At 36.4% G+C, this 24,012-nt stretch overlaps 1 protein-coding gene across 1 annotated transcript in view; it reads right to left on the reverse strand.

The window, feature by feature from the left end:
• Positions 1-24,012, reverse strand: part of ELF1 (E74 like ETS transcription factor 1) — a 57,012-nt gene that overhangs the window by 12,127 nt on the left and 20,873 nt on the right. The window contains 4 exon segments of the mRNA XM_080658937.1: positions 2,234-2,317; positions 5,254-5,421; positions 7,083-7,190; positions 21,771-21,951. Coding sequence (XP_080515063.1) covers positions 2,234-2,317; positions 5,254-5,421; positions 7,083-7,190; positions 21,771-21,951 — 541 coding nt within the window.

Below are 24,012 nucleotides of genomic sequence, written 5' to 3' on the forward strand. Positions count from 1 at the left end.
ATGGCCTGGTCCTTTGAAATCTAAACTGACCTAACAAAATGCAGCTGAGTCAGAGAGACCCAGAACATCCAAAAGAAGGCCCAAGGCCCCACAGCAGCTTGCACTGCTTCACAGCTGGGCCTCATCTGGGCACCTCCAAAACCCAAACAAAGAAGAGGAATCTGCAGATCTCTCTGTAGCTCCTGCTGGGTGGCTTCAGGCAAGGCTAAATTAGCACCTCCTTGGAGATCCAAGAGCCAGTGTACCCAGGGGTCAGAGTGGGACCATCCAGATTACAACTCCTCAGATCCATAAGGGACACACTCAGGGGGCAGACTCAGTGAGCACCAAAGCCCCACTAAAGCAAGTCTTGCCTCATAAGGGTGTCTCCAGCACAGAAGTTCTCCCAGTGTAGACACAGCTGATCCTCACAGCCAACTGGCCTGGAGGTCAATTCCTCCCAGTGATACCAACAACAATCAAGGCTTAACTACAACAAGACTGTGTACACAGCCCACAAAGGGGTGCACCAACAGTGTTCACCTCAGGTAACTGGGGAGGCTGAGCCACGGGGCCCTATAGGACACCTAGCACACAAAGCCACTCTATCAACTCAGGGAAGCAGCCAAAATGCAGAGACAAAGAAACAGATAACAAATGAAAGAAATGGAGGAAAGCAAACTACTGGATATAGAGTTCAAAACCACAGTTATAAGGTTTTTCAAGAATTTTCTAGAAAAGGCCGATAAATTTAGTGAGACCCTCCAGGATATGAAAAAGGACCAACTAGAAATTAAGCATACACTGACTGAAATTTAAAATAATATACAGAGATCCAACAGCAGACTAGAGGATCACAAGAATCAAGTCTAAGATTTGAAATACAAAGAAGCAAAAAACACCCAAACGGAAGAGCAAAAAGAAAAAAGAATCCAAAAATATGAACATAGTGTAAGGAGCCTCTGGGACAACTTCAAGCGTACCAACATCCGAATTATGGGGGTGCCAGAAGAAGAGAGAGAGCAAGATACTGAAAACCTATTTGAAGAAATAATGACTGAAAACTTCCCCCACCTGGTGAAAGAAATAGACTTACAAGTCCAGGAAGCACAGAGAACCCCAAGCAAAAGGATTCCAAAGAGGACCACACCAAGAAACATCATAATTAAAATGCCAAGAGCAAAAGACAAAGAGAGAATATTAAAAGCAGCAAGAGAAAAACAGTTAGTTACCTTCAAGGGAGCACCCATAGGACTGTCAGCTGATTTCTCAACAGAAACTATGCAGGCCAGAAGGGAGTGGCAAGAAATATTCAAAGTGATGAATAGCAAGAACCTACAACCAAGATTACTATACCCAGCAAAGCTATCTTCAGAATTGAAGGTCAGATAAAGAGCTTCACAGATAAGAAAAAGCTAAAGGAGTTCATCACTGCCAAACCAGTATTATATGAAATGCTGAAAGGTATTCTTTAAGAAGAGGAAGAAGAAGAAAAAGGTAAAGATAAAAATTATGAAAAACAAATACATATCTATCAAGTGAAAAAATCAAGTGAATAAAAAAATCTGATGAACAGAATAAACTGGTGAGTATAATAGAATCAGGGGCATAGAAAGGGAGTGGACTGACAATTCTCGGGGGGGAAAAAGAGTGGGGGGTGCGGGAAGAAACTAGACAAAAATCGTACACCTATGGATGAGGACAGTGGGAGTGGGGGATAAGGGCAGAGGGTGGGGTGGGAACCGGGTGGAGGGGAGCTATGGAGGGAAAAAAGAGGAACAATTGTAATAATCTGAACAATAAAGATTTATTTTTTTAAAAAAAAGGTATCTCAACAGAGCAATCTTGCCAATTAGATTTGACATGGCTTAGGGAGAAAGCACTTTGAGATGATTTTTTCTTCAAATTTGGGAAGCAGTTATTAAAATACTAAAACCCCAATATAATGTAATAAAATGTCTATAAACTGAAAACCTAACCTGGCTGAACTCTTCCAAGAGACTCATTATTATATGAATGAATGGATTATTTGGATAGGTGAGTGAACATCCTTTAAAAGGATTTCCGGGCTACATTATTACCATGCTCTTTACAGAAAATGGCAACTGTATCTCATAAGCATGTTGCAGCAATAAGATCCATTTTAATATGCCAAGAAAGCTGGCAGTTTCTGCTTACAATATGCAGACATTTTAAAGCAATCTGAACGTTATTTGACCCGTAAGTATTATAGGAAAATTACAATAGTACTTACCCTTCCCATCTTTGTTTTTCTTCTTCACAGATATGTTTGGTGTAGTGGCTGGGGAATCTGGTCGTGGTGGTTTAGTTTTTCTCCCTGAAAGCAGAACAGCTCTGCATAAATATTTGCCCTCAAAAGTGTGAGTGGACAATTTAGCTGTAAGTGCCGTTTTGTCCTTTATCCTAAATTTTAAGTGCCAAACACTTTCTACACAGATCATGTATGTCTCTTTAAGTGCTATTTACTGAAAAATAATTTGAGTAAAAACTTAACCTTGATGTAGGTTAGATCACAAATACGTTGAAAATGATATTTTGGCTCATTTGTAAACATAAGGTTAAGTTTAAAACATTGCATCTTGTCTTTGAGTTGACAATACTGACAGTGCTTTCTTAAAATTCAGGGGGAAATTCTTGATTCTGATAAAACTTGAGCTAAAAAAAATCCATATAGGTTTCTACATTTTTTAAGGCAGGAAAAGTAGATTTTTAGCTTTTCTCTCTTTTAAATATATTGCTGGGTCCATTTGATATATTTAGGACAAGTAGCTTTGTTAGTTCTGCATAGTTAGTTCTCAAATTGGAAACTTCCCCAAACTCTAGATATAAAAAATAAATGAAGCAAAATTTTGGTGAACCACAGTAATTTTTTTATTTTCCTGTGTATTTTTAAACATCTCATTTTTCTGTATATTTCTGTTTACAGCAAACAGACTTTATAGTTATCTATTATCCAATCTCTAAACAAGTCCATTCCAAGAGTAGCATTAAACTGTATTTTGTGCAGCTTTAGTCTGGATCAACCAAACTACCCTAAAGCCTTCTTGTAATCCTCTTTTGCCACTTATCTAGAATCACAATTGGTTGGCAATGGCAATGTTGCCTGTGATTTAGGTAGAAATGATCATGCTGTCTCATTCAGTATATGAGTAACAATAAGGATCAAGCATAATTGGATACTTTAGTTAGTACTCTTACTCCAGCATTCTTGAGGCTGACTCCCTCAAGGGTGAACATGAGTCAGAGAGAAGAGTGTCAAAAATGTCACTCTTCAGGCCCCTCTTAAGACTACCAAATGTATAAATGTGAAACCTAGTCAGCCAGGTGTCTCAACTTCCATCACTGCAGACATCTGCAGAGAACCCATTCATGAGGCAGACCCTTCTGGTTGATTGTGTTAATGAAAACAAGTATTAGAAGCCAAGAATTCTGTTAGCTCCTATCCCTATCACTCATTTTATGCTTCCTATTTACCTGTGTGTGTTTTTCTGATAGATACCATTTTCTTTCTTTTTTAAATGTTTTTATTGATTTCAGAGAGGAAGGGAGAGGGAGAGAGAGATAGAAACATCAATGATGACAGAATCAATGATCAGTTGCCTCCTGCATGCCCCTGATTGGGGATGGAGCCAGCAATCCAGGCATGTGCTCTGATTGGGAATCCAACTGTGACCTCCTGGTTTATAGATTGATGCTCAACCACTGAGCCACTCCAGCGGGGCTAGAATTTTTTTTAATTGACCTGTTTTTAGAGAGGAAAGGAGAGAGAGAGGGAGAGAGATTGGTTGCCTCCTGCACGTGCCCCAACTGGGAGCGGGGAATCAAACCTGTAACCCAGGGTCGTGCCCTTGACTGGGATTTGAACCCACCATCCTTCAGTGCAAGGGCTAATATTATAACCCCTGAAGCACACCAGTCAGTGCTCAACAGGGTTTTATTTGAGGAAATCCTATGCAGCCTGGTTTGAATGCATGATTTGCCAGAACAATTTTACAAGAGCTTCTGTCTGATGTCCCAAAGTTATTGCTAGCCTGGGTCACTCTTATGTAATTTACTTGTTTGGGAAATCCTAAAGAAATTGATAGTTTAAAATCTAATTATAAACTTAGGTTAAGGCAAGCCTAGGTTTATGAATTTTTGAAGGAAGAATTCCTTCACTCAGAGCCATAGCTTCCTTGATATCTGTCTGTTAAATGGGCATACTGTTTTTCTCTTGTGGGTATAGCCTTTCAAGGACCCCAATTACATGTTGAGGTCTCTGTCCCAGACCCCATCTTGCATTGGACCAAGACTTAAGCATCTGCTTCTATAAGGGAAATAAAACCCAATCCACCTAAATACCAAGCCTGACATGTCCTTCTCAGCCCTTCATAGCTGTGGCAGTGCTAGCTCATTCTCACTGTTTTCATTGTCCTCTTAATTTTTAAAAAAATGAATTTTAAATATATTTTTATTGATTTCAGAAAGGAAGTGAGAGGGAGGAGAGAGGTAAAAACATCAATGCTGAGGGAGAATCATTGATCGGCTGGCTCCTGCATGCCCCCCACTGGGGATCGAACCCACATCCCAGACACATGCCCTGACCAGGAATTGAACCATGACCTCCTGGTTCATAGGTAGACGCTCAACCACTGAACCACGCCAGCCAGGTTCCTCTTCATTTTTGGCTCTAGGAATTTTTCCTTCTTTTTCATGAAGTTAGGTTACTTGGTAGCTGGTAGTGATGCCATTAACCAAGATATTAAACTTAAAATATTAAACAAATTGGAGCAGAATCAGAATGAAATAAAATGGAAAGAGTGTTAGACTTTAAAATGTAAGAATGGTCCTAAAGTTAAAAATTCCCTTTAACACATTCTAACATTTTCTTCTTCAATTACTTATCTGCTGATGTCCAACTCGTATTTTTCCCACTGGAATCTTATACTGGAATCTATGCTGGTGGTTTCCAAACTATGTCCTGTGGGAGTAAGCTGACCTGCCCCTATCTCCAAGCTCTTTCTGAGTGTGGAAAAGGGGTTTAGATAAAAGATTGAGGCTTTTCTGTAAGATAGAGCAAATATTTTAAATATATAATATAATCTAACTTTTTACAAAAGAAATCTAATGTGAAGAAATACCTCTTAGTTTATACTGAGTACCCTCAATTTCTTATGTAAGTTTTAATTGGTTTAGCAGTATCCTTAAACAAACATTATATTTAGATTCCACATCAAGACTTCATTGTTTCCCCTAAATGAATTAACCGCTCACCTTTCTTCCTTTTAGGCTGTTCTGGTGAGGAGGCTCCTGGTGAGTGTGCATATGTCTCTTGAACCTGCTGAGTTTCCATCACTTCAGGAATCCCATCTAATGTGACGGATACATGGGTGATTGGGGCAACAACAATGTCATCTTCAGATGAACTAAAAATATTATTATCTAATGGAAATAAATTATCATCAACTATGTATTACAAATCAAAATAATTTCATAAAATAATTGTTTCTATAAAGAATAAAGTAGAAATAAAATCTTTAAAGCTAGTCCCTGCTTTTTAGTTCCTCTGCCTGAAATCAGATATCCTACACCAGCACAGGCTTGACAGAACTATTTCAATGTCTCCCTTACTTGACTTCCTATCATCAGTCTCTCTCGCTTCTCTTTTCCACTCTTCACAGTGCTACTAAAGTTATCTTCTGAAACCCAAATATGATCTCACCATATTATTCTTCTCTATAAAAACTTTACACTGAAAATTAAAAAGAAAATAGACATAGCATGCCAAGCGAAGCTTCCCACAGTCTAGATCAAACCTACCTTTCCAATTTCATCTCCACCTCAGCTATACCAAAACATTTTTATCTACATCTGATTCTTTCTTACAGGTCTGTGTGTTTGGCTCAACCCACTCCTTCTACTTTGAATACCCTTTCCTGTTTCCTCTACCTATTAAAAGCTTATTTGTCCTTTACAGCCAAGGTCAAAGCTCTCCGTCCATAAAGCCTTTCTCTGGAGTTGTTAGCTAGAGTTCGCTCTCCTTCCAGAAAACATTGTTATCTCTCTCATGACTTTTATTTTTGTTTTTTTGTAGTTATTTACATAAATAACTGTTTTCAAAATTAAATTGTAAGACTGAGGAAAGAGGCAATATCTGTTCATTTGTATAAACACTATTGTCTAATGCACTGCTGTATATAGAGAATATCCAGTGAACATCTTGAATTGCTTTAGTATTAATTTTGAATTTAAGTACTTTCTTGTCAGAAAAGCCCCAAGAGAACATGAATTTAAAAGCAGATAAGTCAGATTGTTTGTGGTGGGATGAGGAGCCTGCCCACACACCATAGAGAACTTCGAGTGGCAGAGGTGGTGACATAAAATGGGGCAGATGGAGAACTTGACTGAGAAAATAGATTTATAGGAACCTCTGAATATGAACTTGGCAATCGGAATTTGAAGTTTCACCATTTCCCTTGGACCCTTGCTGACATCCTGATGTTTGTGGTCATTAGTGACCCCTTGATTTTCCCCTTCCCTTGAAATAAAAGAAGCCAAATTCAGCACTTTCTCAAGTTGGTTCTTTAGGACCCTAGTCCGCCATCTTCTTTGCTTGCTGGCTTTCCAAATAAACTCACTTTTCTTGTCCGCTTTACCCCCCACAATAAATAAATAAAAGCAGATCAAATGTAGCAATGAATTTTATGCCATGAAGTATTAGAAAACTTTTCAATGGATGTTTGCCTATTCACTAATGAATATCTATAGAGATCAGTAAATAATAATAGCTTGGATCCTAAACATCCTAATACTTTCACCAATGAGGTTAAGAGAAGAAATTCTGCATAACCTGCTATTTTACAACTATATAAATTACTTTTTATTCCTAAAGGCCTTACTCCCCAAATTAAAAGAAAAAGTCTTGTTTAATGGAACATTTCTGCAAAGGTGCCTCAACTAGTACTTTACCTTAAAATGTCCTTGGGACAAAAAAAGTATAAAGCATGGTCTCTGTTTTCTTAATATTTTTCACCTAACAGTGATGGCAAGAATAACTTGTCAAAGTTTATAAACATGAACAATCATAACACATCACCACTCACTTATTCGTTTTTCATCCAGCATAGGGCCAGGAGAATCCATATTGAGGAGTGCTTCAGCAGCCTCAATAGTTTCAATCGTTTCATCCCCATTATGACAAGAAGCTTCAACTATAATACATTGAAAGAAAAATAGAATTAGTATAAGCTACCTGTTGCTTTAAAACCCATAGATTCTGATGTCTTGAACTAGGGTACATTCACTTAATACTTAGGCTTATATACTTACTTTATATCAACATATAAAATCTATATATGACAATTAAATACTTGTCTATTTCTTTTATATATATATATATATATATATATATATATATATATATATATATATATATATATCTGTAAGATGTAAAAAAAAAAAATCTGCAAGATGTGAGGCTTTTGGGTAAAAGAAACAAGCCCTGGCTGGGTGGCTCAGTTGGTTGGAGCATCATCTGCCACACCAAAATTGTTGCAAGTTCAATTCTCGGTCAGGGCACAACTGAGGTTACAGGTTTAGTCCCTGGTCAAGGCAAGTCTGGGAGGCAACCAATCAAAGTTTCTCTCTTGCCCACCTGGTGTGGCTCAGTGGTTGAGCATCAACCTATGAACCAGGAGGTCGAGGTTCAATTCCCAGTCAGTGTACATGTCCGGGTTGCAGGCTTGATCCCCAGTAAGGGGCATGCAGGAGGCAGCTGATTGATGAGTCTCTCTCATCATTAATGTTTCTATCTCTCGCTTCCTCTCTGAAATCAATAAAAATATGTTTAAAATAAATAAATAAGACAAGGGACCTGCCCGGGTAGCTCAGGGATTGAGCGTTGTCCCAATGCACAAGGTTACAGGTTCCAACCTGGTCAGGGCACATACAAGAATCAACCAATAAATGCATAAGTGAAACAACAAATTAATGTCTCTGTCTCTCTCTCTCTTTCCCTTCCACTCTAAAATCAGTAAGTGAAAATTTTTTTACAAGAATAAATAAGAGGGGCATTGGACTAGATTAGAACGGGTTCAGGAGAACAGGCAAAATCCCAGGTGTGCCACTAAACTAGTATGTCACTGGGTAAGTCATTTTGTTTCTGCAGAATCCATACTATAAAACTAGGTCCCTTTCACCTCTGACACTGATTCCAACACTCTTGGAATGAACTTAGGTCTCTGTTATTCTCTGACTCTTCTTTCATTCCTTTATAATTATAGTGAATTGCCACCATCTCCAAAAAGTTTTAGTCATAATCACATTATTAAAATCGTGGTAATTCTGGTACCATTCTTCTCTAGTGGGTACTGTAGAAAATTAATTACCCCTCTATTAATTTTTTAAAATTTTCTTAAATTTTAAGTGTTTTTCTTAATTTTTAAAAAATATTAAAATATAAGTGAAAATTTATCCAAGTACATGCTAGATAATTGACATTTCTCTGCATCCCAGACAGATGCCCAAAATAGTTGCACAGTAAATTCCTGAATGGCTTTTAGCCCTTAACCTCTAATCAGAACCAAGAAACTAAACAGCTACAAATGCCCTTTTTTCTTGGATATATTCAAGTTTCCTAAATGTGACAGTCATTATCCATAATCCTTTATACTGACTTGCTGAATTTTCCCCTCTATAATTGTGATGAAAATTACATGTTAATTTTAAGTTTGAATATATATTTATATTCAGAACTTTCAGATTCAGAGTTGAACTGACAGTATGTAACTCAATGAACATAAGCCTTTTAATTTTACATAAGGTTAAAATAGTAAATATAAACATAGTACTAGGAGCAAAAGTTATTTTATCTCAATTAAATGAAAGAGATTACATATTTACACATTGTCCTCTTCCTATTCCTATTCAATCCAGAACAAGATCATTTTCTTTTTCATTATTAAGAATATAACCAGATTTCCAAGAAATTAGTAGCTCTGTAAAATTTAGCTTAAGTTTTCATTAGATTATAATACTTATTACCCTAAATATTTCTTAAAGAATTTACATTTTCTTTAGATTGAAGATCTTCAAGAATCTACAAAACGCTTACTTACTCTCAACTGGCAAAAATATTGAATGCCTATCACTCTTAACTGTGTTAGGAAATGTGGAATATACAATAGTTTAAGACATGACCTTTTCCTTTTCTATTGGTAACTGGTACTTAGATACTGTCTAAGGAAATAAGTGATTAATTTTATGGTGTAGAATAGACTGACTTTCGGGCACTCTGTATTGCTGTAGGTTAAGAAGTCTTCCTAAAACGATGGGCTTAGACTAAGTCAATTACAATAGCTAGGATATAAGTACTTTAAGAGGAAAAGAAAGAAATTAAAAGAAGAATAATAGTAAAAGAGAATGAGAATAAGTATTATTCATTTAAAGAAAATTAGCCTTGGCCAGGTGGCTCATTTGGTTGAAGTATAGTCGTGTACACTGATAAATTGCGGGTTTAATTCCAGTCAGTGCACATATGTAGGTTGTGGGTTCAATCCCTGATAGGGGCACCTATGGGAGGAAATCAATCAACGTTTCTCTTTCATATTGATGTATCTCTCTCTCTCAAAAAATCAATAAAGATATCCTCAGTTGAAGATAAAAAATAAAATTTTAAAAACGAGATAGTCTATACCATTACAAAACAAAATATACAATTGCTAAAAATTACATAATTTTTCTTCCCCGCTCACCTGCTCCACCATCCCACCATAGCCAACACCCGCTATGTACCGCGTGCGCGCCACCTGGTGGTCAGCGTACGTCATAGCAACTGATTGTTTAGTTGTTCCCTGGTTCAGTCTATTTGCATATTAGCCTTTTATTATATAGGATTAATTTGGCTGACTGCCTTCCCAAGGGAGGAATCCCATGATGGAATGGAAGGAATGAACTGCTAAAGGAACAGAGAGCTGGGAAAAATCCTGAATGATGCATACAAAGAAGTTCAGCTCCTCTCAATTAGGAAAAAACTCCTAACAAAGAACATTTTCTTCTGTAAAAAAATGGCTAATACTGCGAGTCCCCACAGCCTGCAAAGCCAGAAGAGAAGCTCCTTCCAAATATGAGAAAAGTAACTGCAAAGTTCCAACCTTGTGGGCTTAGTTCCCTCCGCTTTTATCTATGAACCGAAATATCTATAGGTCACATGGAGGTCAAAGAACAGGAAGATAGCCAATATAAAAAGAGGCAATGATTTCAGTCTAGCCTGGATTTTTCAAACAGCAATTCAACCATTCATGGAGTCTTCCTCTTTCAAAGGCTTTAAAGTTTTCCTCTTAAGGCAAGCAGTCACATTTTCGAGTTACTACAGAAAGAACACTAGAGAACTTGAATAGATATTTAAATTAAATTTACTGGAGTGATATTGGACATGACCATATAGGTTTCAGTGTGGGTTTCTATGTTATAAGATCTGTATATTGCACCATCAAAGTCAAAACTTTTCTCATCACCAAATATTAAGACCCCCTCCCCCCAACCCCTTCCCTCTGGCATCCACCACACTGTTTGTGTTCACAAGTTTCAGTTTCATATTCCACATGAGTGAAATCATATGGTTCTTAGCGTCTTCTGACTTATATCACTTAGCACAATATTCTCAAGGACCATCCATGTTGTTGCAAATGGCAGTATTTCATCCTTTCTTATGGCTGAGTAGTATTCCATTGTGTATATGTACCATATCCTCTTTATCCAGTTCTCTATCACGGGACTTAAAAAAAAAAAAATGGAATGCTTCACGAATTTGGGTATCATCCTTGCACAGGGGCCATGCTAATCTCCTCTGTAGTCTTCCAATTTTAGTATATGTGCTGCAGAAGCGAGCACTATGCACGACATTTTGGTTGTTTCCACGTCTTCACCACCATGAATAATGCTGTAATGAACATAGGGATGCATATATCTTGGTGAATACTTGATTTCCAGTTTTTCAGGTGTATACCCAGAAGAGGGATTGCTGGGTCATATGATAGCTCTATTCTCAATTTTTTCAGGCATCTCCAGACTGCTTTCCATAGTGATTGTACCAGTCTGCATTCCCACCAGCAATGAATGAGAGTTCCCTTTGTTCCAACACTTGTTATTGCTTGTTGATAACAGCCACTCTAACAGGTGTGAGGTGGTATCTTGTCATTTTGATTTGCATTTCCCTAACTGCTAGTGAGGTTGAACATCTTTTCATATATCTATAAGCTGTTTTTATGTCTTCTTCAGAGAGGTGTCTGTTCAGGTCCTCTGCCCAATTTTTTATTGGGTTTTTGTTTGGTGCTGAGTTTTATGAGTTCTTTATATATTTTGGAAATTAAGCCTTTGACAGAGCTGCTATTTGTAAATATTATATCCCATCTGGTTGGCTGCCTCTTGGTTTTGTTGTCAGTTTCTTTTTAAAAATATATATATTTTTTATTGATTTCAGAAAGGAAGGGAGAGGGAGAGAGAGACAGGAACATCAATGATGAGAGAGAATCATTTATCGGCTGCCTCGTGCACGCCCCCCACTGGGGATTGATCCCATAACCCGAGCATGCGACATGACTGGGAATTGAACAGTGACCTAATTCACAGGTCGACGCTCAACCACTGAGCCACACCAGCCGGGCTTATTGTCAGTTTCTTTTGCTGTGCAGAAGCTTTTAGTTTGATGTAGTTCCATTCATTTATTTTTGCCTTTACTTCCCTTGCCTTTGGGGTCAAGGCCATAAAATGTTCTCTATGACCCAGGTCCATAAGTTTGGTACCTTCCATGTAACTTATTGTTTCGGGTCTTTGATCCATTTTGAATTAATTTTTGTACATGGGGACAAACTGTAATCCAGTTTCATTTGTTTGCATGTGGCTTTCCAGTTTTCCCAGCACCATTTATTGAAGAAACTATCTTTACTCCATTGTGTATGGCTCCTTTGTCAAAAATTATCTGTCCATATACATGTGGTTTTATAGCTGGGCTCTCTTTTCTGTTCCACGGATCTGTGAGTCTGTTTTCCTGTCAATACCATGCTGTTTTGATTATCGTGGCTGTGCAGTATAATTTGAAGTCAGGTAGCGTGATACCTCCAGCTTCATTCTTTTTTCTCAGGATTGCACTGGCTATTCGAGGTCTTTTGTGGTTCCATATAAATCTGATGATTTCTCGTTCTATTTCTTTTAAAAAATGACATTGGGATCTTGATAAGGATTGCATTAAATCTGTATTTTGCTTTGGGTAATATGGCCATTTTAACCATGTTGATTCTTCTAATCCATGAACACAGAATATTTTTCCATTTTGTTGTGTCCTTTTCAATTTCATTTAATAGTGTTTTGTAATTTTCAGTATATAGGTATTTCACGTTCTTTGTTAAGTTTATTCCTAGGTATTTTATTCTTTTGGCTGCAATTGCAAAAGGAATTTTTCTGAAGTTTTGTTGTTCGTATACAGAAAGGCAATGGATTTTTGCACATGTTATACCCTGCAATTTGATTGTATTTGCTCATTGTTTCTTATAGAGCTACCAGAAAACAAAAAATAAAATGGCTATAGGAAATCCTCATACATCAATAATTACCTTAAATGTAAATGGTTTGAAATCACTAATAAAGAGGCAGAGTAGCAGAGTGGATCAAAAAACAAAACCCAACCATATGCTGCCTACAAGAGACACATCTAAGCTGCAAAGGTAGATTCAAAGTAAGAGGGTGGAAGATGATTCTCCAAGTAAATAACACCCACAAAAAAGCAGGTATAGCCATAACTATATATGACAAAATAGATTTCAAGATAACAAGAGACAAAGATGGGCACTTTATAATGATAAGGGGAACACTACATCAAGAGAACATAACACTTCTTAATATATATGTACCCAACCAGGGAGCACCGAAATATATAAAACAACTACTCACAGAATTAAAGGGAGAAACAGATAAAACACAATTGTGGTTGGGAACCTTAGTACTCCATTGATAGCTCTAGACAGATCAATCAAACAGAAAATTAATAAAGAAATATCAGCCTTAAATGAAATACCAGACCAAATAGACATAATTGACATTTACAGAACCTTTCATAACAAAACATCTAATCATACAGTCTTCTCCAGTGCACATGGAATATTATCAAGACTACTCCATATGTTGTGTCACAAAACTAGCATCAACAAATTCAAGATTGAAATTATATCAAGCATATTCTCTAACCATGATGCCTTGAGATTAGAAATCAACTGCAAAAATGAAGTAAAGAAACCCACAAATACGTGGAAATTAAACAACATACTACTAAAAAATGACTTGGTCAAAGAAGAAATAAAGGATGAGATCAAAAGACATATAGAAGCAAATGAGAATGACAATACAACATACCAAAACTTCTGGGATGCAGCAAAAGCAGAAATAAGAGGGAAGTTTATTTTACAGGACTATCTCAAAAAACAAGAGAAATCCCAAGTAAACAACCTAACATCACATCTTAAAGAACTATAAAAATAAGAACTAAAGCAACCCAAAGTCAGCAGAAAAAAAGGCAATAATAAAAATTAGAGCACAGTTGAATAAAATAGAGAACAAAAAGACTATATAAAAATTAACAGAACAAAGAGCTGGTTCTTTGATAAATTAATAAAACTGACAAATCCCTGGCTACACTCACTAAGGAAAAAAGGGAAAAGGCCCATATAAACAAAATCAGAAATGAGAGAAGTCTCCACAGACATCACAGATATATAAAGGATCATACTAGAATCGTATGAAAGATTATATGTCACCAAATTCAATAACCTGGAAGAAATGGATAAATTCCTAGAAATATATAACCTTCCTAGACTAAATCATGAAGAATTGGAAAATCTAAATAGACCAATCAGCAGTGAGGAAATTTACACAACCGTCAAAAACCTCCCAAAAAATAAAAGTCCAGAGCTAGATGGCTTCACCAGTGAATTCTACCAAACATTTAAAGAAGATTTAAAACCTATCCTTCTCAAACTCTTCCAAAAAACTGAAGAGGAGGCAATACTTCCTAACACATTTTATGAGGCCAAAACCTGGCAAAGATAAGACAGAAAAAGAAAACTACCAACCAATATCTCTGATGAATACAGATGCAAAAATCCTAAATAAAATACTAGCAAATCTAATAAAACAATACATCAAAAAATAATACATCATGATCATGATCAAGTGGGATTCATTCCAGGGGCACAAGGATGATTCAACACATGTAAATCAATCAATATAATACACCACATTAACAAAAGAAAGGATAAAAAGTATATGATCTTGTCAATAGAGAAACAGTATTTTATAAGATACAATATCCATTTATGATTAAAACACTCAATAAAATAGGAATAGAAGGAAAGTACCTCAACATTATAAAGGCCATATACGATAAGCCCTCAGCTAAAAAACTCAATGGTGAAAAACTGAGAGCTTTTCCCCTAAGATCAGGAACAAGCCAAGGATGTCCACTTTCACCACTCTTATTCAACATAGTGCTGAAAGGCCTAGCCAGAGTAATAAGGAAAGAAACAAAAGGCATCCAAATAGAGAAGGAAGAAGTAAAACTGCCACTTTTTGTGGACGACATGATTCTGTATATAGAAACCCTAAAGACTCCACCAAAAAAATATTTGAATAGATTTTTAACTAGGTTTTATTTCTAAAAGTTTATGTCCTTTTCATATTCTTGTAAAGATGCACAAAACTTCATCAGGAAACTACTGATGGATAGAGACTATTCATAGTCCTCATTAGGAGATAATTTTCCCTAATTGTAATGAAAAATAAATCAAATCTTAATTATATATTCTATAAAAACAATATTAAAAGTTGTATTTCTCTGTAACAGTTAAAATTGAAAAAGGTAAATACCTCAAAAATCCAACAAAATGATTAAAGCAGGGCACGGTAACACTTCCTAGTAAAAACTTATTTATTTAAAATCTTGTAAATTTAAGGCAGATTTTAAAAGATATTAAAGGCTTTAAAATTCTATGAATTGAGAAAAATATCCTAATAAAAATAATTTTTAAAACATCAGGCATATAAGTGACAGATAACGCAACAATTATTATCTTCTAAACATTTATATCACTCTAGGTATTCATTTATACAAACAAGTTTTATAAAATATTTTAAAGTCTGCTGAGTAGATAAAAATGATAAAATTAGAATGTATAACAATTTTGTTGCCTATCAATTAAGAACAAACAAGAAGAATGTCAAAGCATTTAATTGTCAAACTTTTTAGAATGAAAAATTTCAAACATATACAAAAATAGAGAAACTAATAAAATAAACTCCACGTATCAAGGGCCCAGCTTAATAATGTCTCAGGTTATTTATTAATTTTTAAATTTTTAAAAAATATATGTGTTTAATGATTTTTAGAGGGAGAGGGAGAAAGAGAATGAGAGATAGAAACATCAATTAAAGAGGAACTTCATCGATAGGCTGCCTCCAGCACATACCCCTACTGGGGATCCATCTGCAACTCAGGCATATGCCCTGACCAGGAATCGGACCAGCAACCTCCTGGTTCCTGGGTCACAGGTGGGGCTCAGGGTTTGTTTGTAAAGTTGATTTGTTTAAATCAGGATCCAAACAAAGTTCGTGCATTACCATTTGGTAACACATACTGCCTTCATCTTTTTCTTTTTTTCTTCCTTTTTGCTGTTTATCAGAGAAGAAACAGGATCATCGGTCTGTAATTTCCCACATTTTAGATTTTGCTGATTATACCTCTGTAGTGCCACCTGCCAATAAATTGGTAGTTATATCTAAAAGCTTGATTAGATTCACATTCCTTTTTTTTTTTTTTGTCTCAAGAATACTTCAAAGGCGATGCTGTGTTATTCTATGTGCCTCCTGAAGTAATGCTATAAAATCTAACTGTATTCCTTTCAGTATTTCTAAGATTGAGAATCAGAGTAGAGAGCTGTCAGACTGATCTTTCCATTATAAAATTCTCCACTAGCCTTTCACCTAATGGCTTTAGCAGTTATTATTGACAGTTGCCACTATTTCATTAGGGATTCCAAAATAATTCTAATCCTGTCATTCCTCCAGCATTTATTAGCTAGACTTCCCTATAAAGAATAACTTTCCTTCATCAACGATCTGGTTACCTTGAGGTATGGTTCATACAACAAAGACAAGTTAAATGCTTAATTCGGAATAATAAATGGGCTCCTAGCATCTTTCAAAAGTGAACACTGAGTTACTTTGTTAGTATCACTACAAATACCTAGATTTTAACATATTTGATATTCTTCAGTGCTTGTGATTGTAATACACAATGATCCTCTAAATGCCCCATCTTTGGCCATTGGACACTAAAACTGGTTCCTGGGACTTTTAGACATGAGCTGAGTAATTTTTAATAGCTTCTGTGCCTTCTGAGATGGTAAGATATTACAGGCTGTTCTTGTACATTTTCTGCCCCAAACCTAGAATCAGGAGTTTCTCCCAGGTATTCTGGTATCTTTAGTGGAAAGTGCATTTAAAGACCATTAATTTGTATACTAGGGATATTCCTTACTGCTGGATCGTTCATTACTTCTAAGCCTTTTCAGGGGTCAAAATTAGAGAATGGGTTGATTTTCTAAAAATTATTTTGGAGAATTTTAAACATAGTCAAATGTAAACAGAATAATGTAATGAACTCCTATATGTATCCATCACCCAGCTTTCACAATTATCAATTAATGGCCAAACCTTATCTTGTCTATAACTCTATGTACTCCCCCACCTTCATATTATTTTGATGTGAATTCTAAACATCCTAACACTAAGTAGTAAATGTTTCACAATGTCTCTCCAAAAGATAAGGGTTATATTTTGCAAACAAATTATTATCCCTTTTTTATTTATGAGCTGAAATACTACTATAAAGAGAAATTTCTCATCTAATAATCTAGATACTCAGTGATATAGTTCATATGGGGAAGAGAGAATATGTTTGATTCTTAAACTTTATTTATTAGTTTTTAAAATACCAATAGCATCGCCTATTGGTGACCATTTTGGGGTGAAGTATCATTATGAGATCATGGATTTGCCATATTAGACATGCTTCAATTCCTAAGTGGTTACGGTCCTCATTGATGTTCAAGTTGTCCCATGTTTGACTAGAAAGCATTTTTATAAATAATAAAATACATGATGAGTTCATAATAGTATTTTCAACTCAAATTTAGCATTATAGAATTCATTTTTAGAATTACATAATCCTATAATGAAGAGGTAATATGCAAATTGACCATCACTCCAACACACAAGATGGCCGCCCCCATATGATCAAAGATGGCTGCCCCCATGTGGACACAAGATGGCAAGCAGGGGAGGGCAGTTGCGGAGGACCAGGCCTGCAGGGGAGAGCAGTTGGGGGCGGCCAGGCCTGCAGGGGAGGGCAGTTAGGGGCAACCAGGCTGGCAAGGGAGGGTAGTTGGGGGGGACCAGGCCTGCAGGGGAGGGTAGTTGGGGGCAACCAGGCTGGCAAGGGAGGGTAGTTGGGGGGGACCAGGCCTGCAGGGGAGGGCAGTTGGGGGCGACTAGGCCTGCAGCGAAGGACAGTTAGGGGTAATCGGGCCAGCAGGGGAGCAGTTAGGTGTTGATCAGGCTGGCAGAGGAGTGGTTAGGGGGTGATCAGGCTGGCAGGCAGAAGCGGTTAGGGGCAATCAGGAAGGCAGGCAGGCGAGCAGTTGGGAGCCAGCAGTCCTAGATTGTGAGAGGGATCCCAGATTGGAGAGGGTGCAGGCTGGGCTGAGAGACACACATCCCTGTGCACAAATTTTGTGCACCGGGCCTCTAGTTTATTTATATATTTATTATTATTATTATTATTTTTTAATATATTTTATTGCTATTATTTTTACAGAGAGGAAGGGAGAGGGATAGAGAGCTAGAAACATTGATGAGAGAGAAACATCGATCAGCTGCCATCTGCACACCCCCCACTGGGGGATGTGCCCGCAACCAAGGTACATGCCCTTGACTGGAATCGAACCTGGGACCCTTCAGTCCGCAGGCCGACGCTCTATCCACTGAGCCAAACCGGTTTCGGCATCTAGTTTATTTATATATTTATTTATAGTATTACAGAATCTTTACTTAACCTTTGCAATTTAACATTTGTATCACATTAATATTTTAATCTATAAATCTTGGTTTCTTATGGCATTAACTTCATTATTTATTTGATGTTACCCTAATATCCCTCTCACACATATAAAGTTTTAAAATAACAATAACCATTATTACTAACAATATAATTACTGAAAACAATTTAACTTTCCTTCTCAGTTTTTTTAAAAAATATTTTTATTGATTTCAGAGAGGAAAGGAGAGGAGAGAGAGATAAAAACATCAAAGATAAGAGAGAATCACTGATCAGCTGCCTCCTGCATGCCCCCAACTGGGGATCAAGCCTGCAACCCAGGCATGTGCCCTGACCAGGAATGGAACTGCAACCTCGTGGTTCATAGGTTGCCGCTCGACCACTGAACTACACCAGCTGTGCCTCCTTCACAGTTTTATTTTTGCTTTTTAGGCTATATATAGCCCACTGGGAAATGTAGACCCTTAAAAATAACTTTATTTTTTTTTCTTTTTAAAAAAAATGTATTTTATTGATTTTTTACAGAGAGGAAGGGAGGAGGATAGAGAGTTAGAAACATCAATAAGATAGAAACATTGATCAGCTACCTCCTGCACACTCCCCACTGGGTATGTGCCTGCAACCAAGGCACAAGCCCCTGACGGGAATCGAACCTGGGACCCTTGAGTCCACAGGCCAATGCTCTATCCACTGAGCCAAACCGGTTAGGGCTAAAAATAAAAATAAATAACTTTAAATAACTCTTCTCTGTATGATTATCCCAACAACTCAATAATTAGGTTCATTTGTTTCAGTTCAATTTTAGAGACTGCTAATTTTCTTGCTTTTGGATTTAAGAAATAAAATGTTTATTTCATTCAGCTTCAGTGCTTAGGTTGGGAAATGCAAAATAAATTGGTGGATCTCACATGAAACAGGAAAGAAAATAAACCAAAAAAAGTACAGATAGCTTTTAAAAATATAAATATTTACAAATAAAGTCATCACGATTATCTTCCATTTGTAGAAATATAATTTCTACCACGTACTTTAATAATTTTACTTTTAGATCCTCAAAAACTGGTAATAGAAGAAGAATCTCTGCATAGATAAGAGCTCATAGTCAAATTATTTCCAAAAATTTTAGATAACACAACCTTTTTTTTAAAAAAAAATCTTTTGTGGCACTTCAACATATAAATAGATAAAGGTGGTATTTTATCGTTATACATTTATTTTGTAGATTCAAATTTATTTCAAACTTGATATGAAATAAATCAATGATAAAAATAGAAGTATTTTGATAAACATTAACATTTTAAATCAAGTGTTATAGATAAACAGCTGCAATCATTAACATCAGTTTCAAACCCATAAAAATATTTTTTTGTTATTGAAAATTTCAAACAAAATCAAAACTATGGACTATAGTATAATGAATTCTCACATACTCATTCTCAGCATCAATCATTATCAACACATGGTCAATCTTCTTTCATCTTTATGCTACTCACTGCCCTCAAGGTTTACTTTGAAGAAATCCAAGACACCATATTTTATCTCTAAATATTTTAATATATGTATCTAAAAGATAAGGAATTCAAACCCAATGCTGTTATCATATTTTAAAATACTAACAGCAAATATTAAAAACAATTCCTTAATATAATCTGCAGTGCTACCTAGGACTCAATATGTATAGTTTATGAAGTGTTCTATTCCCATTTCTCTCTTCCCCTGTAGTGTTTCTAAAGTACAGTACTCTTCCCTCTCCCACTCTGGACTAAGGAGGGCTACCACAAGGTTCTTTGCTTTCTCAAGACATTGCTCAAACAAGGATGGAAAAGTTAAACAAAGCTGGAAAAGAAGAAAGGGGAAGGAGAAGAAACATGCAAAACGCAAATCTGTTTTTCAAGATACGTTTTGATTTATGGATCCATTCCATACCAGTTCTATTTTCCAGGAAGTAAGGAACCTATCTGTATCTCATCATCAGCTATCTTCAAGTCTAAGCCTAAGAGAATGAAGCACTAAAAGGAAGAAGCACTTCCTTCTGCTTTCCTTGGCTCTATTTCTTCTTTGAGGACTAACATCTTTCCTGATGACTAAAACCAGGAAGACCCTGGTTCGAAACCTACAGAAAGTAGTATAGCCTTCCCTTAAGACATCAACAATTCAGAATACACTGCAAAAATGTCACTAGCTACACAACAGATAAATGCATAGGTCATTCAGTTATATAAAACTGACAGATCACAGCTAACAATGAATAGAAACCTCTAACCTGATAAATATAATTCCCTTATCCATAAGGGAGAAACAAATTTAGATCTATTAAAAAACTTCCACTGGGTTTCTCCAAAGAAAAAATATGAATATATAAGAACATGCTTTATACAAAATAGACAAATTAAGTGTTGTTCATCAAAGGGGGCTCAGTCACTTGCCCTGTGACTTCAGGCAAATCATGTAATTTAACCTCTCTAATTTCAGTTTTTTTCTGTTGTCAGAATTAATTGAGACAGTGTGTTTTTTAGTCAATCATGTTAATACTAGAGGCCCGATGCATGAAATTCATGCAAGGGGCTTGGCACCTGCCCGCCATGGCTTCGTCCGGAAGGTCATTCAGAAGGACATCTGGTCTAATTAGCATATTATGCTTTTATTATTATAGATGACACATTGGGGAGACAATGCCATTTTGATAATATTGTTGCCCAAAATACATTTATCTCATTCCAATGAAAACACATCACACAAAATTAAGAGATATTCTACAATGTCTAACCACTTTTCCTCAAAAGTGTCAATGTTATGAAAGACAGAGGAAATCGTTACAGACTGGAAGGGATAGAGAAGAAATAACTAAATTCAGTATGAGCTTCCAGATGGGATCCTGGAACAGGAAAAGGGCATTAGTATGAAGTGGGTAAAATGCTGATAGATCTAGATTTAATTAATAATATTGTGAATAATGTTAATTTTGTTGTTTTTAATTTAAGAATACTTAAATAACTTCTGCTTCTAAATAATTTATTTTCTTGAATACTTCCAACATCTCTGCATGTAAATGTATAATAATACCAGTGCATGCACTGATTTCTAAAACTGAAGAAAATAGCACTAGCATAGTGAACTCTTCAAGTTTGAAAAGTCCTCCTAGTTCTGACTGAATCAGAAGAGGAATCTTCTTTAGTAAACCTCAGCACCTTATCCTACATTTGGATAATGACCTCCTATTTTGCTTTATGTGATGGCAATAAAAAAACAAAAGAAAACAAAACTTCCCTTTTCCCCTACTAACAACTTCTCATTGTTATCAGGAATATAGAGCTAGGTACATAAGTACCCTGCTCAGGGAAGACTTGATGAATTGATTTGGTTTGGTTCCTCTTGCATGTATCCTTATTTGGATATGTCACATTCTTCTCAATACACTTAGGGAAGAAAGGAGAGGTGAGAAAGCACTAAGAAACATAGGCAGATGAGAAAGAAAAGGTTAATTTCTTTTTCTCTGCAGGGCTCTAGCTTCTGCAGGTAATAGAGTTATTCAAACCAAGTTAGAAACCTTGTATGTCCCCCAAATTATAGGGCTCAGGCATTGCCTAAAACTAGGCTGAAGTAAGGTGCTGCTGGAGGCACACACACCTACCTGTAAGGGTGATGTTGTCATCATCATCATCTATGATTTCTTCTTCGGCAACATCCAGGGAGCTCTCAGTAATCATGTCATTGGGCTCTTCCACACAAGCTAGACCCGCATAACTATTGAGAATATCAGCGCCAGGAACATGCTCCACAATTACGGCAGGAAAAATAGCTGGATCACCAAGCTGGGAGAGGTGAGGGGAAAAAGGGATCAACAAAAATTTTCTTTTGCTAAATGTAACCAAAAATTATTTTACACTGAACATCAATTTAGTTTTTTTTAAAAAATATATTTTATTGATATGTTGCAGAGAGGAAGGGAGAAGGATAGAGAGCTAGAAACATCGATGAGAGAGAAACATCAATCAGCTGCCTCCTGCACACCTCCCACTGGGGATGTGCCTGCAACCAAGGTACATGCCCTTGACCGGAATCGAACCCGGGACCCCTCAGTCCGCAGGCCGACACTCTATCCACTGAGCCAAACTGGTTTCGGCCCAATTTAGTTTTTACATCATCAACTACTTGTACTTGACAATCCTTCTAGGCTGCTGTGAATATTAAGACCACATAAACTTTCATTATTAATCTTGAGTCTTAACAACCAAGTTTTCATAGGAAAAGTATACTTTTAAACCACATTAAATTTACCAATATCATTAATGCATGAGAAGTTGCATACAAATGTCCGATGAAATAAAATCTCAACAAAAGGTTCTTTGACAGAAAAATATCTGTGAGTTTAAATAAATACTAGAGGCCCGGTGCACGAAATTTGTGCATAGGGATGTGTGTTCCTCAGTCCAGCCTGCACCCTCTCCAATCTGGGACCCCTTGAGGGATGTCGGACATCCCTCTCACAATCCAGGACTGCTGGCTCCCAACCGTTCGCCTGCCTGCCTGCTGCCTGATTGCCCCTAACCGCTACTCTGCCAGCCTGATCAACGCCTAACTGGTCCCCTGCAGGCCTAGGTGCCCCCAACTGCCCTCCCCTGCAGACCTGGTCCCTCCCAACTGCTCTCCCCTGCCAGCCATCTTGTGGTGGCCATCTTGTGTCCACATGGGGGCAGCCATCTTTGACCACAAGGGGGCAGCCATCTTCTGTGTTGGAGTGACAGTCAATTTGCATATTACTCTTTTATTGGATAGGAGGATTACACTGTCACTTGGCACACAGGCTGTGTTTAACAACCGCTTTTGACTCAAATGGGAAAATTAACTTTCATTTTCTTTTTAGTTATAAGATCTTAAAATTTTAGAACTTTAAAGTATAATCTAGTCCAAGTCACCTCATTTTACAGATGAGGAAGCTGACCCAGAGAGGATTTTGAAAAATCTTCTCAAAAATCAGTTGTTTGTGCAAAGAATTCAATGTTGAATGTGAAAAAAGTTTTTTGAATGTATTGATATAATGTATACATGAATCATAATGTAATAATGAGGGCTGTCTATAAAATAATTACTTTTCAAATATAGTAAAAATGCTTTGACATTTATCAACTCTTTTTATATTATTCTACCTGTCATTTTGTAATGGTATTATTCATTTGCCACAGTTTCATATTAACATTTCTCTGCAAATCATCATCCTCCAAAAAACTGATATTCAATAAACTTATTGATGCAAAAAAAGAAAAATCAATTAATTAGTGACAAATCTCATTAAGTTACTATCTCCTTTTTAAAAACAATTTCAGGCTTAAAAAGGTTGTAAAAGTAGAAAAAAGAATTCCCCTACAAACTTCATCCACATTCCCTAAATTTTTAACACTTAATCGTGTCTATCATTCTCTTTCTATATTATTATTTCTACATCTATATTTTTAATGATTTATTTGAAAGCAGTAGACATTTTGGTCCTTTAACTCTAAATACTTCAGAGTATGTTTCCTAAAAACATGAATATTATCTTATATAAAGATAGCACAATGATCAAAATCAGAAAAGTAATAGCAATATAGTACTATTATTAAATCTACAAGCCTTATGCAAATTTCTGCAATTGTCTCATTAATGTTCTTTATAAAAAATGAAAAAAAAATTTTTTTGGTTCAGAATCTAATCTAGGATCATAGGTTTCATCATGTTTATGACAACTTTTTTATTTTATTTTAATCTTTATTGTTGAAAGTATTACATATGTCCCCTTTTTCCCTCACCAGCCCCCTCTACCTCTAGCCCACCCCCGCTAACCCACCCCAGGCCCTCACCACTCCACTGTCTGCGTCCATGGGTTAAGCATATAT

The sequence above is a fragment of the Plecotus auritus genome, assembly GCF_963455305.1.
Source record: "Plecotus auritus genome assembly, chromosome: 3".
Taxonomy (NCBI): domain Eukaryota; kingdom Metazoa; phylum Chordata; class Mammalia; order Chiroptera; family Vespertilionidae; genus Plecotus; species Plecotus auritus.